The following is a 20,163-nucleotide window of genomic DNA, read 5'->3' as shown; positions in this document are numbered from 1 at the left end:
GTGGCCCCTTCCTAATCTGTCCACTCAGCTCAGCTATTTCTTCCTAGTAGAGGTCAATGAATGCCCTGTGAATGCCTGCAGGAGACAACACAAAGCTGTTAGCAATGCAGGAGCTATCCTCTCTGGAACCATGGCAGGGGAATTGTCCATGTTTGCCTCCAGTTATCATATGGCCCTGGGCTCAGTGGCACCAAGAACTTGCCTAAAGTGTTGCCTTAGCATCTATGGATTTAATGTCCAAACTAACTCTCACTTATACCTTTTAGTAATGGTGGCTCCCACAGCTTCCCCTTCACACTGGAGGTGACAGCCCAGGTTGCAAAATTAGGTTGTGGAAGCAACATCCAGCCAGGAATGGTAGTCCAAGAAGCAGGTTGAGGTCCATGTCACTACTTAACAGGAGAAACGGCTTCCATTTGGAGGCCCAAGCAAAGATTTTTAAGCTCCTGTAAAATACTTTGCAATCCTTTGTTAAAGGAGGTACAATCACAATTTGTTTTGCTAGGCTTATTAGGCTTAGATATTCATACTCTATGTTACTGGAGACAAATTGAAATTTTGTACCGGATTTTGTATTCGTTTCTTAGATTTCCAGTGTCTAAAGGAGAGATTGGCCAGGCACTGTGGCTCATGCCTGTAATCCCAGCACTTTGAGAAGCCAAGGCGAGAGGATAGCTTGAGGCCAGGAGTTAGAGACCAGCCTGGCCAACATAGTGAGACCCCCGCATCTCTACGAAACGTTTTAAAAATTAGCAGGGCATGGTGGTGAGCACTTAGCTATTCAAGACTGAGGTGGGAGAATCTCTTGAGGATCCTAGAAGATGGAAGCTGCTGTGAGCCATGACTGCACTACTGCACTCCAGGCTGAGCAACAGAGGGAGACCCTGTCTCTAAAAACAAAACCAACCAACCAAAACACACAAAAAAATTGGCTGGGCGCGGTGGCTCACACCTGTAATTCCAGCACTTTGGGAGGCCGAGGCAGGTGGATCACGATGTCAGGAGATGGAGGCCATCCTGGCTAACACGGTGAAACCCCGGCTCTACTAAAAATACAACAAAATTAGCCGGTCGTGGCGGCGGGCGCCTGTAGTCCCAGCTACTCGGGAGGCTGAGGCAGGAGAATGGCGTGAAACCGGGAGGCGGAGCTTGCAGTGAGCCGAAATCGAGCCACTGCACTCCAGCCTGGGCGACAGAGCGAGACTCCGTCTCAAAACAAAACAAAAGCCAAAAAAATTAAGGAGAGATGACCTATCTTTAAATGAGTCAATTGTTTAATCATATGCTTTCATGTGTATTCTTTCTGGCAACAAGATCATAAGCCTTTCTCCTCCAGCATCAAGCCCAGTGCTTTGCAGCCAGGATTCTATAATACAATGAGAAAAACAGAAGTAATAAGACATGGAAATCAATAGCAAATTATAACATGTTCATAAACAAGGTAGGTAACTGCTTTATGAATGCTATATATTTTTTGTTTGTTTGTTTGTTTTGAGACGGAGACTCACCCAGGCTAGAGTGCAGTGGCGCGATCTTGGCTCACTGCAACCTCCGCTGCCCGGGTTCAAGCGATTTCCCGTGCCTCAGCCTCCCAGGTAGCTGGGACAACAGGCACGCGTCACCACAATCGGCCAATTTTTTTGTATTTTTAGTAGAGATGGGGGTTTCACCATGTTGGCCAGGCTGGTCTCGAACTCTTGACATCGGGTGATCCTCCCGCCTAGGCCTCCCAAAGGGCTGGGATTACAGGCTTGAGCCACCGCGCCCGGCCTTTTAGGGCATATTCTGCTCGTTTGCATCCACTGCAAACTGGTAGATTAAACATTGACTAGCTCTAGCAGAGGTACTCCTGAGCCTGAAAAGCCCCTGCGGGAAGTCACAAAGCCCCCACATAAACTTGCTGTGTGGCACACAGCGTCGCCGCACCGCGCAACCAGGGAAGAGGGCTAGGTGCGAGTCTCATCTCCCCTCCGCCCCCTCCCCAGAGCCCCGGCATTCAGCCCCCCTTCGCACCCGCGGAGGGGCGGGGCCGCGTACCGGAAGAGGCGGGGCCACCGGAGTGCCTAAGAGCTGCCTTCTGATGTCGCTCTTCCTTTCCCGCGCGACCGGCGAGGGAGGAAGAAGCGCGAAGAGCCGTTAGTCATGCCGGTGTGGTGGCGGCGGCGGAGCCTGCGGGCCGGTAGCTGGGCTCTGCAAGGTGAGCGTGATCGCGGTCTTAGGTCCTCCTCCTCTACGTGCCGGGTTCCTCCGCCATATGGGTGCCGAGCGCGGCCCCTGTCCCTTCCCCGGGCGCAGCGGAGCGGGCGGCTGCTGCGTAGGCCAAAAGGCTACGCTCCCGGTGCCCCCAAGGCCCACGAGCTTTCCCCACAAGCCATCTGCGCAGTCGCGTTTTGTGAGTAACCACCTGGGAGGCTTAGCTGACCTTTCTCCATCAACACTGGTTCGCTGTCCTCTGCTCAGAAACTGGTCAAGGGCCTTCTGACTTAAGGAGGTGCCTGCAGGGGACCGTCGCGGGGCTTCGTGCTCCACCCGGCCTTGGCCAGATCTCTCTTGTGTCCCCAGCAAAGTTGTGCGTGCGGCCTTGGCGGTTTCAGGCTCTTAGTAGGCAGCTTGTTTTCCTTAAAAGGGAGCGTTTTATAAATAGGAAGGTGATTATCCCTTAGGTGTCAGAACGACCCTTAGTTAACCGTACTTTGTGAGTGGCTTTGAAATTGTAATAAGCGCAGTTTACTGAGTCATTACTAGTCTCGACCCATTCGTAGAGCTAGTCGGTATTTGTTCCTGGACCTTCCTTCGTAATACGCTCTAAAGTCAAGGCATGGAGGTTGGAGAACAACACGTGCAAGTATAGGAGGCCCTTAGACTAAATGCCTGCTACACAAGGAGATGCTTATATTTACATAGAGATGTGTATTTCTGGACATAATACAGAAGAAACCGGTCAGCAACTGGGAGGCTGGGAAAACCTGTTAGCTATTCAGAAACTTTTTTTTTTTTTTGAGCCAGAATCCGTTCTGTCGCCCAGGGTGGAGTGCAGTGGCGCGATCTTGGCTCTGAATCCTCCACCTCCCGGGTTCAAGCAGTTCTCTGCCTCAGCCTCCCAAGTAGCTGGGATTACAGGCGCCTGCCACCACGCCTGGCTAATTTTTGTATTTCTAGTAGAGACGGGGTTTCACCATCTGGCCAGGCTGGTCTTGAACTCCTGACCAGCCTGACCGCTCGTGATCCACCCGCCTAGGCCTCCCAAAGTGCTGGGATTATAGGCGTGAGTTACCGCGCCCGGCCATAGAAGCAAATTTTAAAATTTCATCAGTGAGACTTGGTATAGGTTTTTTTTTTTCTTCAAATTTGAAATGCATTGCTTCGTCTGAAATAATCATTAACTGTCAAGAAGACGAATGTCATGGCTTATCCTTGAAATATTTTTGGTATTCTTATTTTTGAGGCTTCAGCAGCTTGAATTCTGTTTTCACTGGTAAGTGCTGGGACTTCTAAAAATTTCCAAACTAAATAATTGATAAAATTGGTAGTGCAGGAAAGTTCTGAAGCATAATACAAAAGAATCCACCGATATATTTGAGAACTATAATATTACCAATACTAGGGTATCTATTGTTTACATTTCCCTGCTTCCTATTCATAGGTACCCACCATTTGGAATTTTGTGCCCATCAGTCTTTTGGGTTTTGTCGGGGAGGGGGATGGTGTGGATAGCTTAGTGGGGTTTTTTGTTGCTTTTTTGAGATGGATTCTCGTTCCCGTCGTGCAGGCTGGAGTGCAGTGGCGCGATCTCAGCACACTGCAACCTCCATCTCCCAGGTTCAAGCGATTGTCCTTCCTCAGCCTCCCGGGTAGCTGGGATTACAGGCACCCACCATCATGCCCAGTTAATTTTTGTATTTTTAGTGGAGACGGGGTTTGGCCAGGCTGGCCAGGCTGGTCTAGAACTCCTGACCTCAGGTGATCCACCCGCCCCGACCCCACAAAGTGCTAGGATTACAGGCGGGAGACACTGTCCGGCCCATTTTTTAAGGTTTGTAAAGACAGGATTATGCATGTAGTTGTCTGTAGTTCCTGTGAATCATAATATTAAACTGAAACTTTTTTTGTTTCAGTTAATTTTTTTGAATTATTCAAAACCAGTAGTTTATATTACTAATATTGATTGTGTGAAATATTTTCAGCATTTCAGCACATGAAAATGATTGTTTTTGCAAGGTCCAACCTTGTATGTCTTCATTAATCATTTCGTATTGCTGCCTGGCTCGATTTATTCTCCTGGGGTGCTGTATGACACGATTTTTTGCCCCAGTCCATGTTCTTTGCAGTTTTTAGTTAACTTGGGACTTAATTTTACAAGAATGTGTCCAGTAAAAATGCCAATATAGGTATCCTGCTCTATAACTGCTAGGTTTGCCGTTACGTTTTTAGGTGAAAGTCTTCACGTTAGTTTTTATACATCTAACCTGGCTCATAGCTCATCCTCGTCGAGCTGTGAGACAGAAAAGCAGTGGCTGTGTGCTCACTATGACCGTTATGTCTTAAAATCAAAACTGCCACAGTGAAGGATATCATAAAATGTTTCCACCATTTTCCTGCCAGTGCTAATGGCTCCTGTTTCCAGTTTGGAATAAGCTCATTTGTGGAATTACTAGGTGCTAATCAGACAAACATACTTAGTTACAGAGGTTTGGGTTTGTCAGTATTGACTATCAAAAAAGCAGAAACAGGTAATAGAATAATAGTACTTTTTTATTAAAAAGTGGTTTGGGAGTCTGAAAGATAGGTTGCAAGTACAGTTCCTAAAGGAATGAGATTCTCTTCTTGGACCATTCCTACAGATAAGATGCCCAACAAAATGCAAATAAAAATGGGAATTTGAAATGTAATATTTAATTTCCAGGTGAAAGAAAGCCTTTGAGGTGAAGATGTATGAAGGTCATCATAACAAATGTTTTCCAAAAACTTGCAGAAGGCTGTGAAAACTACTAGGATCACGCGGCATGTATTGAGGTACCTAAATTTAATTAATGTTAGTTATGTGATGTATTCTTGACAGATAGGTTTAATAGCTGGCACAATGATGACTTAAATTACTTTTTGCCGTTTACCCAGCTGAGGGTGTCTTTGAAGAAATAATTTTAAGACTGAGATGCCAGTAATGTACATTGATTAATTACTGACATGTATGTAAGGCAATAATTTAATTAAGGGTGAATATTCTTTCTTTTTAGCATATAGGTTGCTGTAGATGAATGTTCTTAGCTGTCATGTTTAAAAATACTTCTTCGTTACCTCAAGTAAGTGATTTGTCAAGCAACTATGTCTGCTGACAGTTCAGAAAGTATCTGATAAACGTCAAAGGGTGGGGGCAGATTCTTGTTGAAGTTGCTTTTGCATGTGTGGTATTCTCAACATTAATTTTTTGAGGGGCACTTGTGAATATTGAGGTTATATGAGAACTTTGAGTATGGAATGATTTTCACTGTGGTTTCTGACTTTGTTTTGGAGGTGTGGCATGCAGCATTTTGGAAGGAAAATTGAAGACTTGTTCAAGAAAACATGAACAGAAGCAAATGATGAAAATGAGCATTTTACTTGATGTTGATAACATCACAATAAATTATGGAGAAAAATACATATTTGGCTAACTTTTAATTGCTGAACAATAAAGTATTTTCTTTTAAATCAACTCTAAATAGCTCCATTCTCATAGTCACTACTCAGACCTGTTTTGAACATATTCGAAAGATTATAATCTTGTCAATAATTAGCTTATTTATGGGTGGTGATTCTCATTGAGGCTGACAGCTGGGGAGACACTGCTTGTACCTCTAGGTTCCCTGTCTGGCTTCCGCTTCAGAGCCTGCTGTTGTACCAGGTGGTTGGAATCTTAAAACTCTAATAACAAATAGCAATCAAATTCCTCCTTACAGATAAAGGTTTCACCTTTTTTATTCAGTTTACTTTCATCTTGTGAACAAAAAAGTCATCCTAATCCTAGTACATGTAATAACTAAGCAATATGCTATGTTAAATGACTGAGCAGACCAGTCTGTCTAGGACTAAATTGGCAAGAATTCTAAAGCTGAATTTATATCTGGGTGAAGGTTTAGAGCTAAATCTTTTCTCCTGTTGAGTACTAGCTTATAAATTCCTTTTACCAAGGTTATAATTTTTATATGATAAATGGTATAAAACCTGTATAGCAACATCTTAGTCACTTCCCCCAGTATAGACTTGGGGGGTACAAGTGCAGTTCTGTTGCATAGGTATATGAAGTAGTCTGGAGTCTGAGCTTTTTGTGCAGCCATTACCTGAATGGTGTACATTGTACCCATTAATTTTTCATCCTGCACGCCACCCCCTTCTAATTCTCCAATAACCTTTAAAATACCATTGGCATCATATTTAATATTAATGAATTACCTCCCGTAATTGTTTCTGAATGTATACTTCTATTCTTTAATGAGAAACAATTTTTTTGTAGTGAAGTAACCATCTTTGAGACAGGTTGGGTTTTTTGAGCTGGGGAGATTAAGGTGGCAGTGAGCTATGATTGCATCAGTACACTACAGCTTGGGTGACAGCTACATATAAATATGTATATATAAATATAGATAAGTAAATAAAAGCCATCTTTGTGCCATGCATGGTGGCTCACTCCTGTAATCCCAACACTGGGAAGCTGAGCTACTGAGATGGGAGGATAACTTGAGACCAGCCTGGGAAACATGGCAAAATCCCATCTCTGAAGAAAATGCAGAAGTTATCCCAGGGTGGTAGCATGTCCCTGTAGTCCCAGCTACTCGGAGGGCTAAGGTGGGAGAATTGCTTGCAAGATCAAGGCTGCAGGGAGCTGAGATGGCGCCACCGCCCTCCAAACGGTGACAGCCCCTGTCTCAAAGAAAAAAAAATAGTGTTTTTAAACTTTACAATTGTAAAAGGATCCTAGTTTTATAAAATAGGAATGTGTTTTGCCTTCCCCCCCACCATAGAGAACCAGACATGTTTGAAATGTAGTATTTGAGAAGCACAAAATAAATGTCTTAACATTGTAGAACTGTAATATGTAAATATTTTGTTGAAAACTACCTTTGTCGCTGGTCGCGTTGGCTCATACCTGTAATCTTAGCACTTTGGGAGGCCGAGGCAGGCAGATCACCTGAGGTCGGGAGTTCAAGACCAGCCTGACCAACATGGTGAAACCCTGTCTCTACTAAAAATACAAAAATTAGCCAGTCATGGTGGAGTGCACCTGTAATCCCAGCAGGAGAATCACTTGAACCTGGGAGGTGGAGGTTGCAGTGAGCCAAGATCACATCACTGCACTCCAGCCTGGGTGACAGAGCAAGACCCCGTCTCAAAAAAACAAAAAACAAAAACACTACCTTTGGCTTCTGAAAACTAATACTCTTTACTCCCTGCTACTAGTAGGTATTCAATAATAGTGAACAACTTCCTCTGGGTCCTGTGGAGAATGGGAGAGGTCCAGCTGTATAGTTAAGCATCTCTGTTAAGGGACCAATTTTGAAGGAATTGATGCATGGTAACATCTTGGTTAATAAAGTAGCAATTTGGTAATGACATTTTGCTTTTCTGTGAATAGAACTGATCTTTTATTATGGAAACTGAACTAAGAAGGATTTATAAATTTTACAAGATGGATTTGTTTTCTTATGGTGCCCCTATCTTTTCAGAGCAGATATCTTCCCTCCAAAAATGAGGACTAGATTTGCAAGTTGGTTTCTTTGCCTTTTGGAACCTTTCTTGTAACCAGTTAGGGTTAGAGAGCCAATTTATAAGTTATTGGCTCCTTGTTTCCGTGTAAAGTATTTTTTTCATTTAACCTAGCATATACATATGGAAAACTTCCAAGGCTTTTCCCGATTCCATATTTAGGGCTTCTAAAACAGTAGTATGTAATGGACATGCCAGTAATAAAGTATGAAAAGGCCTTACATTTGAAGCTTCGGGTTATATAAAGTATTTACTCATTAGTTTAGCAAGTTCACAAGTGGAAGAAAAATGTTTTAGAGTAATTTGTAGGTAAAGAGTTATTGCCATCTTGTGACGGTAGAGTGAACTACATAAAGGTTGCCATTTTACACACTGCTTAAATTGCAACATTTACATTTTTATCTGTTCACCACTGGTATTCTGGGCTAACCAGGTTTTTCTTTATAGTATTCTTGACAACTTTATCACTTTAAATTGTCCACATTGTTCTAAGTTTTAAAATTCTGTTGGTTTTAGAGGTTTGGATTAGTATTTATCCCATTAGCAATTAGTTTTGAGGGGACTATATTTTATATTTTTAAAAACGGTATTGTAATATATTCCTGTACAAAGTATTACCAAAGCATTACTTCAAAGTCACTGTCAAAATAGTCACACTTTTTCTCCACTGCTTAAGTAGGAATGAACAAAAATTCTTCAAATTGCTTATTCATCACTAGAGAAAATAGTTGTCCCAGGTCCATATGTGGCAATAAATTGTTCCAGCTGTTGTTGGCACTGAGTCAGATAGAGATCCCTTTGCTCTAAGTATTCTTCATTATACAGTTCAAATGGAAATACTGCATTTGGAGCAACACAAAATACAGTGGCCCCTAAATGAAGAAGATAATAGAGTGTAAATGATAAATACTCCTTAAAATGATAAGTATGAAATCACATTTTCAACCAAAATATTTTAATGGAATCTTAAAAATTAAGTGTGAGCCCATGTGGTTCTGTGAAAAATAAAAGTTAAAAAATTAAGTTCTGACCTATTCAGCAGAGTATTTCAATGATCATTGAAATCTGACTCTTGTTTTCTGAAACCCAGAAAGCAGGTTCAGTAAATGCACAAACATTGGTACCAGGGCCAATGGAAGAAGCATGTTGATGTTTATATTTTAAAGTTTGGAACTAGAAATTTGTCTTCTACTGAAATAGTCATTATAGTTTTGAAGCTGAAGAGTGATGTGAGGAGGTGACAGGAGTACGGAGAAAAGGTACTGGAAGGTAGGGAAATACTAATCTTTATTTGATAAAGGTTAAGTGGACGATCAAAGATAAAGACTGTAGTACATTTCTCAGTTGTTAAAACCATTCACCTAAAGGCAGACAACATAAATCTATGGAAGGGTTTCAAGACCATTCTAGGGGAAAGGACAGACTCACTTTGTATTTGGCCATGATTTCCTGAATGTGACATCACAAGTACAGGCACCAAAAGAAAATACACATAAATGGGACCACATCAAAATTTAAAACTGCATAAAATACAATCAACAGTGAAAAGGCAACCCATGGAATGGGAGAAAATACTTGCAAATCATATCTCTGATAAAGGGGTCTATAAATCCACAGTAAGAAAATAATCATTAAAAAATAGGCGGAGAACTAATATTTCTCTAAAGAAAAACAAATGACCAATAAGCACATGAGAAAGATGTTCAACATCACTAATCACTAGGAAAATACAAAGCAAAACTACGATGAGCTACCACCTCACACCTATAAGGATTTATTATAAAAATAAAAAACAGAAAATGACAAGTGTTAGAGAGGATGTGGAGAAATTAGAAGCTTTGTGCACTGTTGGGAATGGAAAATGGTGCACCCACTGTGGAAAACAGGATGGCGGTTCATCAAAAAGTAAAGAATAACTGTATGATACAGCAATTTCACTTCTGGGTATATACCCAAAAGAACTGAAAGCAGGGTCTTAAAGAGATAGCACACCCACGTTCATAGCAGTGTAATTCACAATAGACAAAGGTGGAAGCAACAGAAATGTCTATTGACAGGTGAATGGATAAACAAAACATTGTATTTACATACAATAGGATGTCATTCAGCCCTAAAAAGGAAGGAAATTCTAATACATGCACAATATGGATGAACCTTGAGAACATTATGCTAAGTGAAATAAGCCAGTTATGAAAGGACAAATGTATGATTCCACTTATATGAGTTACCTAGAATAGTCAAATTCATAGAGGCAGTAGAGTGATGGCTCCCAGGAGGAGTAGAGGAGGAAACAAGGAATTATTGTTTAATGGGTACACAGTTTCAGTTTGGAAAGATGAAAAAGCTCTGGCAACGAACAGTGGTGATGGTTGCACAACAGTGTGAATGTGAATGCACTAAACACACTGAACTGAACATTTTAAAATGGTTAAAATAAGTAGATTTTATATTTTACTTCAATTTAAAAATTGACCATGAGGAGGTAAGCTCTTCTCTTTTATTCATTAATTCATTGAACAAGTACTTAATGTGACAGGCCAAGAGTACAGCTTAGCAACTGTGCCAAGCAGTGCTCACCTTCCTAGAGCCTCATAAGAACAGCCTCAGACTTCTGACTGCTTCCTTTCCTACCTGATCTTCTCTGAAAGCTTACTATCTCTTAAGAACACTGCTTTCCTTGTGCCTCTCCAAAATGAAGCTATTTTTTCCCAAACATCCCATATACATAGTGTCACAAGACAGAGCCTAGCTTGCTGCCCCCTCTGCTGCTTCCAGACCATTCTTTCCCATGCTTCCCTTTTAGTAAAAATCCTTTCTCCTTTGATGCTCAGTGCCACCTGGTTTTACTGTCCTTCTCCTTCTATAGTCAACCAGCAGCTCTCAGCACTTTGCTCAAAATCTTCCTTTCTCCCCTAATACCTGACATTCAGTGATTTTCATGTGGATGACCCATTTAACTCCCTTGCGATGTCCCACCTTTCCCTTCCACCCCAGCCATACATCCCACAGTCATAGGAAACTAGTATCATCAGAACTTATTTCAAAACCTTGAGTTCCCACTTACTTCAAAACCACAAACCACTCCCCTACTCTACCTCCTATGCTTCCAGTTCACTTGCTCAAATGTTTCAGGTCTACTTCAGAGACCTCCAATCTGCTTCCTCTAATTCACTTCCTTCCTTAACCAGCTTAAAAGTCCCTCCCTTTAGCCAGTCCCCCTACTCCTTTGCACCTCAGCACCACTCTACCACACTCACCTATCAAAACCTCAACTCTGCACGAACCCAACCATTCACCTTGTGCTAGCACGAAGGCTGCTAGGCAGAAAATCACACAATTGGCATTTCTTCTTTTCCCTTTAAGTGAATCACAGTAACTCCAAATGATCACCTGCCTGGCAACCCTGCTGAGTTTCCCTTGGACACTCCTCTTCTAGCCCCTACAATGACTATTATATTCCATTCTTTCCTCCTCAAACCTTTCATTTTCAACTGATGACATCAAGTAAAGTATATAGCCAAACTTACAAACCTACCTGGTTCTGTATCTATTTTCTTCCCATCTGTAAAATGGCCAATACATGTACCCTGGATCCTATCCCCTCTCACCTTTTTTGTACTTCACTTGTTGATCTTCCTGTCTTTCTATAGTGTTATTAGTTTACTCTTTACTGCACATCATATGATTTTATACCTTCTATCTTTAAAAAAAAAAAAAGTTCCTTCCTGAACCACACATCCTTCTCCAGCAATTCCCTCACTTCTTTCCTCATCTTCATAGTTTATGTGTGCTGTCTCCATAGCCTCATCTCCATTCCCATGCCACTGAAATAGCTCTGATCATGGCTACCTACAACCTTTAGGTTACCAAACTGAATCTTACTCAAACTCTCAGTAGCATGTTATTCGGTTGACCACTCTGCCCCTTTCTGGAAAAACTCTCATTTCTTAGAAAGAAAATCACACAACACTTGATTTTCTTTCTACATTCTAGGCTGCTTCTAAGCCTCCTTTGTTAGTTCCTCCTCCACAACCCCATTTATAAATATTGGAATCTTCAAGGGCAGTCCTGGGGTTCCCACTAGTCTCTATCTAGGTGATTTCATCCATTCCTTCGCTTTGAGTACCATCTCTATGCTGGTGATTCCTAAATTATAGTCCTAGGTTAGAACTTTTCTCTAACCTCCAGATTCTTCTATCTCTCTATTGATATATCCGTAGGATATCTCCTTTTTAAAAAAAAAGTTATATATATACTCTCACTTTTCCTCCACTGCTTAAGTAGGAATGAACAAAAATTCATATATATATATAAATATATATAACTTTTTTTTTTTTTTTTTTTTTTTTGAGACAGAGTCTTGCTTTGTCACCTAGGCTGGAGTGCAGTGGCGTGATCTTGGCTCACTGCAACCTCTGCCTCCCGGATTCAAGCGATTCTCCTGCCTCAGGCTCCCGAGTAGTTGGGATTACAGATGCGTGCCACCACGCCCAACTAATTTTTGTCTTTTTAGTAGAGACAGGGTTTCACCATGTTGGCCAGGCTGGTCTTGAACTCCTGACCTTGTGATCTGCCCACCTTGGCCTCCCAAAGTGCTGGCGTGAGCCACCGCTCCTGGCCATTTATTTTATTTTTTTAAATTAGGGTCTTGCTATGTTGCCCAGGCTGGTTTCAAACTCCTGGGCTCAAGCAATCCTTTCACTTTGGCCTCCCAAAGTGCTGGGATTACAGATGTGAGCCACTGTGCTCAGCCTATAGAATATCTCAAAGTTATACCTATAATTTGATTTTTCTCCCAGCTCTTTTTCTTTCTCCCCAATCTTGGTAAATGGCATGATTATCCACACAGCTACTCAAGGCAGAAACATGGGAGTTTTCCTTAATTACCTGCTCTCCTCCCTTCTGCTGCCCCCAACTCTTAAATCTAGTTCATAAGCACAACCTATTGGTCTGTGCATCCAATGTGTATCTCTAATTCACTAATTTCTTTCCATTTCTACTGACTGTACCTAGTTGAATCTCTCATTATCAACTAACTGGACTACAACAACTGGTCTCCCACTTTCTGCTCTTAACAATTCTCCATACCATTCTCCATACCTCCAACCCATTCTCCATACCAACTCCAAACATGGTATTTCAAAAATATAATTGATCACATTAGTTCTCTGTTCCTCATTGCACTTGGATTACAATCCCAATTTTCTACCATGGTCTGTCTGGTCTTACTTTCCTCTCTAACCTCAACTACGATGCTTACTTTGTTTACTATGTTTTAGCCACCCTGGCCCTCTTTCAGTATTTTGAAAACACCTGCATATGTGGTTCCCCTCTAACTTGACTTCTCATTCTTCAGCTTTCTGCTTAAATAAATATCATTTCCTTAGAGAGGTCTCCCTAAAATCCAAAGTAAGTCCCTTCCATTGTTCTTTCTCATAACCTCCTGTTGATTTTCTTCATAGCATCGATCTCAATTTGTATTATATATTCATTAGTGTCTTTACTTTTTTTTTTTTTTTTTTTTTTTTTTTTTTGATACAGGGTCTTACCCTGTTGCCCAGGCTAAAGTGCAGTGGCATGATCATGGCTCATTGCAGCCTTGACCTCCTGGGCTCAAGCCATCCTCCCACCTCAGCTTACCGAGTAGCTGGGACTACAGGTATGCACCATCACACCCATCTATTTAAAAAATTTTTTTGTGTGTAGATGGGAGGTCTCACCATGTTGCCCAAGCTGGTCTCGAACTCCTGGGCTCAAGTGATTCTCCTGCCTTGGCCTCCCAAAGTGCTGGGATTACAGGCATAAGCCATGATGCCCCACCATGTGTTTTTTTTTTTTTTTTTTTTTTTTTTTAGACAGAGCCTTGCTCTGTCGCCCAGGCTGGAGGGCAGTGGTACGATCTCGGCTCACTGCAACCTCCATCTACCGGGTTCAAGCAATTCTTCTGCCTCAGCCTCCCAAGTAGTTGGGACTATAGGCACACACCATCACATCCGGCTAATTTTTGTATTTTTAGTAGAGACAGGGTTTCACCATTTGTCCAGGCTGGTCTCGAACTCCTGACCTCAAGTGATCCGCTGCCCCCGCCTTCCAAAGTGTTGGGATTATAGGCGTGAACTACTGCACCCGGCCCATGTGTTCACTTTTTAGTGTCTGTTCTCTCACTAAGCTGTAAGTTCTACCAGGGCAGAGACTGCAACTTTTTTTTACTACTATGTAACTAGTGCCTAGCACCTAGTTATCATGCAATAAATATTTATTGACTCACAGATTGGAAAAAAAGATCATGAATATTGAGTTCAAACAGTGATAATTATGAGGCATATTATGAGAACATATAACACATTATAATTTTAATACATCAATCCTCAAATTATAATTAACCTCAAATTACCTATACAGTTTTACTTTAATATATACAGCCATACCTCAGAGATATTGCAGGTTCAGTTCCAGATCACCACAAAAAAGTGAATATCACAATAAAGCAAGCCATGTCAATTATTTGTTTTCCCGATGTACATAAAAGTTATATTTACCCTATATTGTAGTCTACTAAGTGTGCAATAGCATTATGTCTAAAAATAATCCAAACATACCTTAATTTAAAAATGCTTTATTGCTAAAAAATGCTAAAAATCATCCTCTGCCTTCAGGAGTCATAATCTTTTTGCTGGTGGAAGGTCTTGTCTCCATGTAGATGACTGCTGATTGATCAACATCACCATACTGTTTGTTGGAGGATGGGATGGCTGTGACAATTTCTTAAAATGAGACAATAATGAAGTTTGCTGCATCAATTGACTCTTCCTTTCATGAAAGATTTCTTTGTAGCATGTGATGTTGGTTTTTTTTTTTGTCATTTTTATTTTATTTATGTATTTTATTACACTTTAAGTTCTGGGGTATATGTGCAGAACGTTCAGGTTTGTAACACAGGTATATACGTGCCATGGTGGTTTGCTGCACCCATCAACCCGTCACCTACATTAGATATTTCTCTTAATGCTATCCCTCCCATAGCTCTCCCCACCAACAGGCCCCAGAGTGTGTGATGTTCCCCTCCCTGTATCCATGTGTTCTCATCGTTCAACTCCCACTTATGAGTAAGAACATGTGGTGTTTGGTTTTCTGTTCTTGTGTTAGTTTGGTGAGAATAATGGTTTCCAGCTTCATCCATGTCCCTGCAAAGTACATGAACTCATTCTTTTTTATGGCTGCATAATATTCCATGGTGTATATGTGCCACATTTTTGTTATCCAGCCTATCATTGATGGGCTTTAGGGTGATGTTGTTTGATAGCATATTTACCCACAGTGGAACTTCTTTCAAAATTTCAGGCAATCCTCTCAAACACTGCCACTGCTTTATCAACTAAGTTTATGGACTGTTCTAAATCCTTTGTTGTCATTTCAACAATGTTCACAGAATTTTCCCCAGGAATAGATTCCATCTCAAGAAACCATTTTCTTTACATCCATAAGAAGCAACTTCTCATCCGTTCATGTTTGATCATCAGTCTATAGCAATTAAGTCACATCTTCAGGCTCCACTTCTAATTCTAGTTCTCTTGCTGTTGCCACCACATTTGCAGTTACTTCCTCCACTGAAGTCTTGAACCCCTCAGTCATCCAGGAGGGCTGGAATGAACTTCTTCCAAACTCCTGTTAATGTAGATATTTTAACCTCCTCCCATAAATCATTAAGGTTCTTAATCACATCTAGAATGGCAAATCTTTTCCAGAAGGTTTTCAATGACTTTGCCCAGCTCCATCAGAGGAATCATGACAGTGATGGACTTATGAAATGTATTTCTAAAATAACAAGGCTTGAATGTTGAAATTACTTCTTGATCTAGGGGCTGCAGAATGCATGTTAGCAGGCATAATAACAACATTCATGTCCTTGTACATCTTCATTAGAGCTCTTGGGAGACCAGGTGCATTGTCAATGAGCAGTAATCTTTTGAAAGGAATCCTTTTTTTTTTTTTTTTCTTGAGACAGAGTCTCACCCAGTCACCCAGGCTAGAGGGCAATGGTGCGATCTCGGCTCACTGCAACCCCCGCCTTCCGGGTTCAAGCAGTTCTCTGCCTTAGCCTCCTGAGTAGCTGGGATTACAGGCGCCTGCCACCACACCCAGCTAATTTTTGTATTTTTAGTAGAGACAGGGTTTCACCATCTTGGCCAGGCTGGTCTTGAACTCCTGACCTTGTGATCCACCTGCCTCGGCCTCCAAAAGTGCTGAGACTACAGGCATGAGCCACCACACTCAGCCCTGGGAATCCTTTTTTTCTGAGCAGTAGATCTTCACAGTGGGCTTCAAATATTCAATAAACCATGAGTAAACAGAAATGCTGTCATCCTGGCCTTGTTGTTCCCTTTCTAGAGTATAAGCAGAGCATAATTAGCATAATTCTTAAGGGCCCTAAAATTTTCAGACTGGTATATGGACATTGGCTTTGACTTAAAGTCAGCAGCTGCATTAGCTCCTAACAAGGGAGTCAGCCTGTCCTTTGAACCGTTGAAGCCAGGCATTGAAGTCTCCTTTTTAGCTATGAAGGTCCTAGATGGCATCTTCTTCCAATAGAAGGCTGTTTTGTCTATATGGAAAATCTGTTGTTTAGTGTAGCCACCTTCATCAATGATCTTAACTAGATTTTCTGGGTAACTTGCTGCAGCTTCTCCATCAACACTTGCTGCTTCATGTACTTTTATGTTATAGAGATGGTAGCTTTCCCTGAGCCTCATGAACCAACCTCCAGTAGCTTTTGACTTTTCTTCTGCAGCTGCCTTACCTCTCTGAGCCTTCATAAAATTGAAGAGAGTTAAGGCCTTGCTCTGGATTAGGGTTTGGCTTAAGGGAATGTTGTGGTTGGTTTGATCTATCCAGACCACTAAAGCTTTCTCCATATCAGTAATAAGGCTGTTTTGCTTTCTTATCATTGGTGTGTTCACTGGGGTAGCACTTTAAATTTCAATAAGTTTTTTTGTTTGTTTGTTTGTTTGTTTTGAGAAGGGGTCTCCCTCTGTCACCCAGGTTGGAGTGCAGTGGCATGATCTTGGCTCACTGCAACCTCCGCCTCCTAGCGAGACTCTGTCTAAAAAAATTGAAAAAAAAAACAATATACCTAACTGAAATTCATTATGAAAAGAAAAGTAACTAAAGGTGAAAAAAATCTTCACATGGTTTTTCTCCCTCCCTCCCTCCCAAAATAATAAATGCTATTTATTTATTTATTTATTTATTTATTTATTTATTTATTGAGACAGTCTCACTCTGTCTCCCAGGCTGGAGTGCAGTGGTACCATTTCAGCTCACTGAAACCTCTGCCTCCTGGGTTCAAGCGATTCTGCTGCTTCAGCCTCCTGAGTAGCTGGGATTATAGGCGGCTGGCAACAGGCCCAGCTAATTTTTTTTTTTTTTTGGTACTTTTAGTAGAGACGGAGTTCCGCCATGTTGGCCAGGTTTGTCTTGAACTCCTGATCTAGGGTGATCTGCCTGCCTCGGACCCCCAAAGTTTTAGGATTACAGGCGTGAGCCACCACGCTCGGCCGCCCTCAGTAAATACTTCAAGAAAGTCTTGACAAAATAGTCACTGTACTAGTCCATTTTCATACTGCTATAAAGAACTGCCCAAAACTTGGTAATTTATAAAGGAAAGAGGTTTAATTGACTCACAGTTCAGCATGGCTGAGGAGGCCTCAGGAAACTTACAGTCATAGTGGAAGGTGAAGGGGAAGCAAGGCACCTTCTTCACAGGGCGGCAGGAAGGAGAAGTGCCAAGTGAAGGGGAAAGAGCCCCTTATAAAACCATCAGATCTCATGAGAACTTACTCACTATCACAAGAACATCACCCCCATGATTCAGTTACCTTAATTTGGTCTCTCCCTTGACATGTAGGGATTATGGGGATTACAATTCAAGATGAAGTTTGGGTGAGGACACAAAGCCTAACCATATCAGTCCACCCCAACCCCTCCAAAATCTCATGTCCCTTTCACATTTCAAATCCAATCATGCCTTCCCAACAGTCCCCCAGAGTTTTAATTCATTCTAGCATTAACCCAAAAGTCCAAGTCCAAAGTCTCATCTGAGATAAGGCAAGTCCTTTTCACCTATGAGCCTATAAAATCAAAAGCAAGTTAGTCACTTCCTAAATACCATAGGGGTACAGGCATTGGGTAAATACACTTGCTCTAAATAGAAGAAATTGGGCAAAATGAAGGGGCTACAAGCCCCATGCAAGTCCAAAATCCAGCGAGGCAGTAATTTTTTTTTTTTTTTTTTTTTTTGAGACGGAGTTTTGCTCTTGTTGCCCAGGCTGGAGTGCAATGGCATGATCTCGTCTCACTGCAACCTCCATCTCCTGGGTTCAAGTGATTCTCCAGCCTCAGCCTACCAAGTAGCTGGGATTGTAGGCACCCGCCACCACGCCCAGCTAATTTTGTATTTTTAGTAGAGACAGAGTTTCACCATGTTGGCCAGGCTGGTCTCTAACTCCTGACCTCAGGTGATCCACCCGCCTCAGCCTCCCAAAGTACTGGGATTACAGATGTGAGCCACTGTGGCTGGCCAGTCAAATCTTAAAGTTCCAAAATGATCTTTGACTCCATGTGTCACATCCAGATAATGCTGATGTAAGAGAGGGGCTCCCACAGCTTTGGGCAGCTCTGCCCCTGTGGCTTTGTAGGGCACAACCCCTCTCCCCACTGCTTTCACAGGCTGATGTTGAGTGTCTGCAGCTTTCCCAGGCAATGGTGCAAGCTGTTGGTGGATCTACCATTCTGGGGTCTGGAGGACAGCAGCCATCTTCTCACAGCTACACTAGGGAGTGCCCAGTGGGGACTCTGTGTGTGGGGGATCCAATCCCACATTTCCCTTCCTCACTGCCCTAGCAGAGGTTCTCCATGAGGGCTACATCCCTGCAGCAAACTTCTGCAGGGATATCCACATATTTCCATACATTGTCTGAAATCTAGGCAGAAGTTCCCAAACCTCAATTCTTGACTTCTGTGCACCTGTAGGCCCAACACTACGTGTAAGCCACCAAGTTTTGGGGCTTGCGCCCTCTGAAGCAACAGCCTGAGCTATACGTTAGCCCCTTTTAGCCAAGGCTGGGATGCAGGGCACCAAGTCCTGATACACAAAGCAGCAAGGCCCTGGGCCTGGCCCACAAAACCATTTTTCCTCCTAGGCCTCTGGGACTGTGAGGGGAGGGGCTGCTGTGAAGACCTCTGACATGCCCTGGAGACATTTTCCCTGTTGTCTTGGTGATTAACATTTGGCTTCTCGTTACTTATGCAAATTTTTGCAGCCTGCTTGAATTTATCTCCAGAAAATGAGTTTTTTCCTTTTTACTGCATAATCAGGCTGCAAATTTTCCAAACTTCAATGTTCTGCTTCCCTTTTAAACGTAAGTTCCAATTTCTGATTATGTCTCTCAAGTTCAAAGTTCCACAGATCTCTAGGGCAGAAGCAAAATGGCACCAGTCTCTCTCTTTGTAAAGCACAGCAAGAATTACCTTTATTCCAGTCCCAAACAACTTCCTCATCTCCACCTGAGACCACCTCAGCCTGGACTTCATTGTCCATATCACTATCAGCATTTTGGTCAAAGACATTCAACAAGTCTCTAGGAAGTTCCAACTTTCCCACATCTTCCTATCTTCTTCTGAGCCCTCCAAACTGTTCCACCCTCTGCCTGTTGTCAACTTACAAAGGCATGTCCACATTTTTGGGTATCTTTATAGCAGCACCCCACTCTCTGCGGTACCAATTTAATGTATTAATCTATTTTCATACTGCTATAAAAAACTGCCTGAGACTGGGTAATTTATAAAGGAAAGAGGTTTAATTGACTCACAGTTCAGCGTGGCTGGGGAGGCCTCAGGAAACTTACAATCATGGCAGAAGGTAAAGGGGAAGCAAGGCACCTTCTTTCAAGGCAGCAGGAAGGAGAATTGCCAAGTGAAGGGAGAAGAGCCCTTATAAAACCATCAGATTTGTGAGAACTCACTCACTATCATGAGAATAGCATAGGGGAAACCACACCCATGATTCAGTTACCTCCACCTGGTCTCTCCTTTGACATTTGGGGATTATGGGGATTTCAATTGAAGATGAGATTGTGGGGGGACACAAAACCTAACTGTGTCAGTCACTAAGTAAATATATTCAGCCATATGGCTGGGCGTGGTAGCTCACACCTGCAATCTCAGCCCTTTGGGAGGCCAAGGAAGGTGGATCACTTGAGGTCTTGACAGTTTGAGACCAGCCTGGCTAACATGGCAAAACCCCATCTCTACTAAAAATACAAAAATTAGCTGGGCGTGGTGGTGCATGCTTGTAATTCCAGCTACTCAGGAGGCTGAAGCAGGAGAATCGCTTGAACCCAGGAGATGGAGGTTGCAGTGAGCCAA

At 42.2% G+C, this 20,163-nt stretch overlaps 1 protein-coding gene, 1 long non-coding RNA gene and 1 other non-coding gene across 9 annotated transcripts in view; 2 read left to right on the top strand and 1 right to left on the bottom strand.

Annotated features, from left to right (window-relative positions):
• The first annotated feature begins 2,081 nt into the window (after nt 1-2,081).
• Nucleotides 2,082-5,692, top strand: LOC129042011 (uncharacterized). 3 transcript variants are annotated; one of them, XR_008504048.2, is made up of 4 exons: nt 2,082-2,197; nt 4,904-5,013; nt 5,235-5,300; nt 5,512-5,692. It is a non-coding gene; the product is annotated as an uncharacterized LOC129042011 (long non-coding RNA). The 3 variants fall into 3 exon arrangements; XR_010127223.1 differs by lacking the exon at nt 5,235-5,300; XR_010127222.1 differs by having other exon boundaries at nt 4,904-5,692.
• Nucleotides 5,072-5,160, top strand: LOC129043313 (small nucleolar RNA SNORD87). The gene has a single exon (XR_008504405.1). It is a non-coding gene; the product is annotated as a small nucleolar RNA SNORD87 (small nucleolar RNA).
• The window catches only part of MCMDC2 (minichromosome maintenance domain containing 2), a 54,663-nt gene continuing 40,136 nt past the window's right edge, over nt 5,637-20,163 (bottom strand). For all 5 annotated transcript variants that reach the window (XM_054497565.2, XM_054497563.2, XM_054497562.2 and 2 more), the window contains one exon: nt 5,637-8,612. In XM_054497565.2, the coding sequence (XP_054353540.2) occupies nt 8,446-8,612 (167 nt within the window). In that variant the 3' untranslated portion in view covers nt 5,637-8,445. The remainder of the gene's footprint in view (nt 8,613-20,163) is intronic.

The sequence above is a fragment of the Pongo pygmaeus genome, chromosome 7 (assembly GCF_028885625.2).
Source record: "Pongo pygmaeus isolate AG05252 chromosome 7, NHGRI_mPonPyg2-v2.0_pri, whole genome shotgun sequence".
Taxonomy (NCBI): Eukaryota; Metazoa; Chordata; class Mammalia; order Primates; family Hominidae; genus Pongo; species Pongo pygmaeus.
The sequence above is the reverse complement of the archived record's forward strand: the minus strand, read 5'-3'. Positions and strand labels throughout refer to the sequence as shown.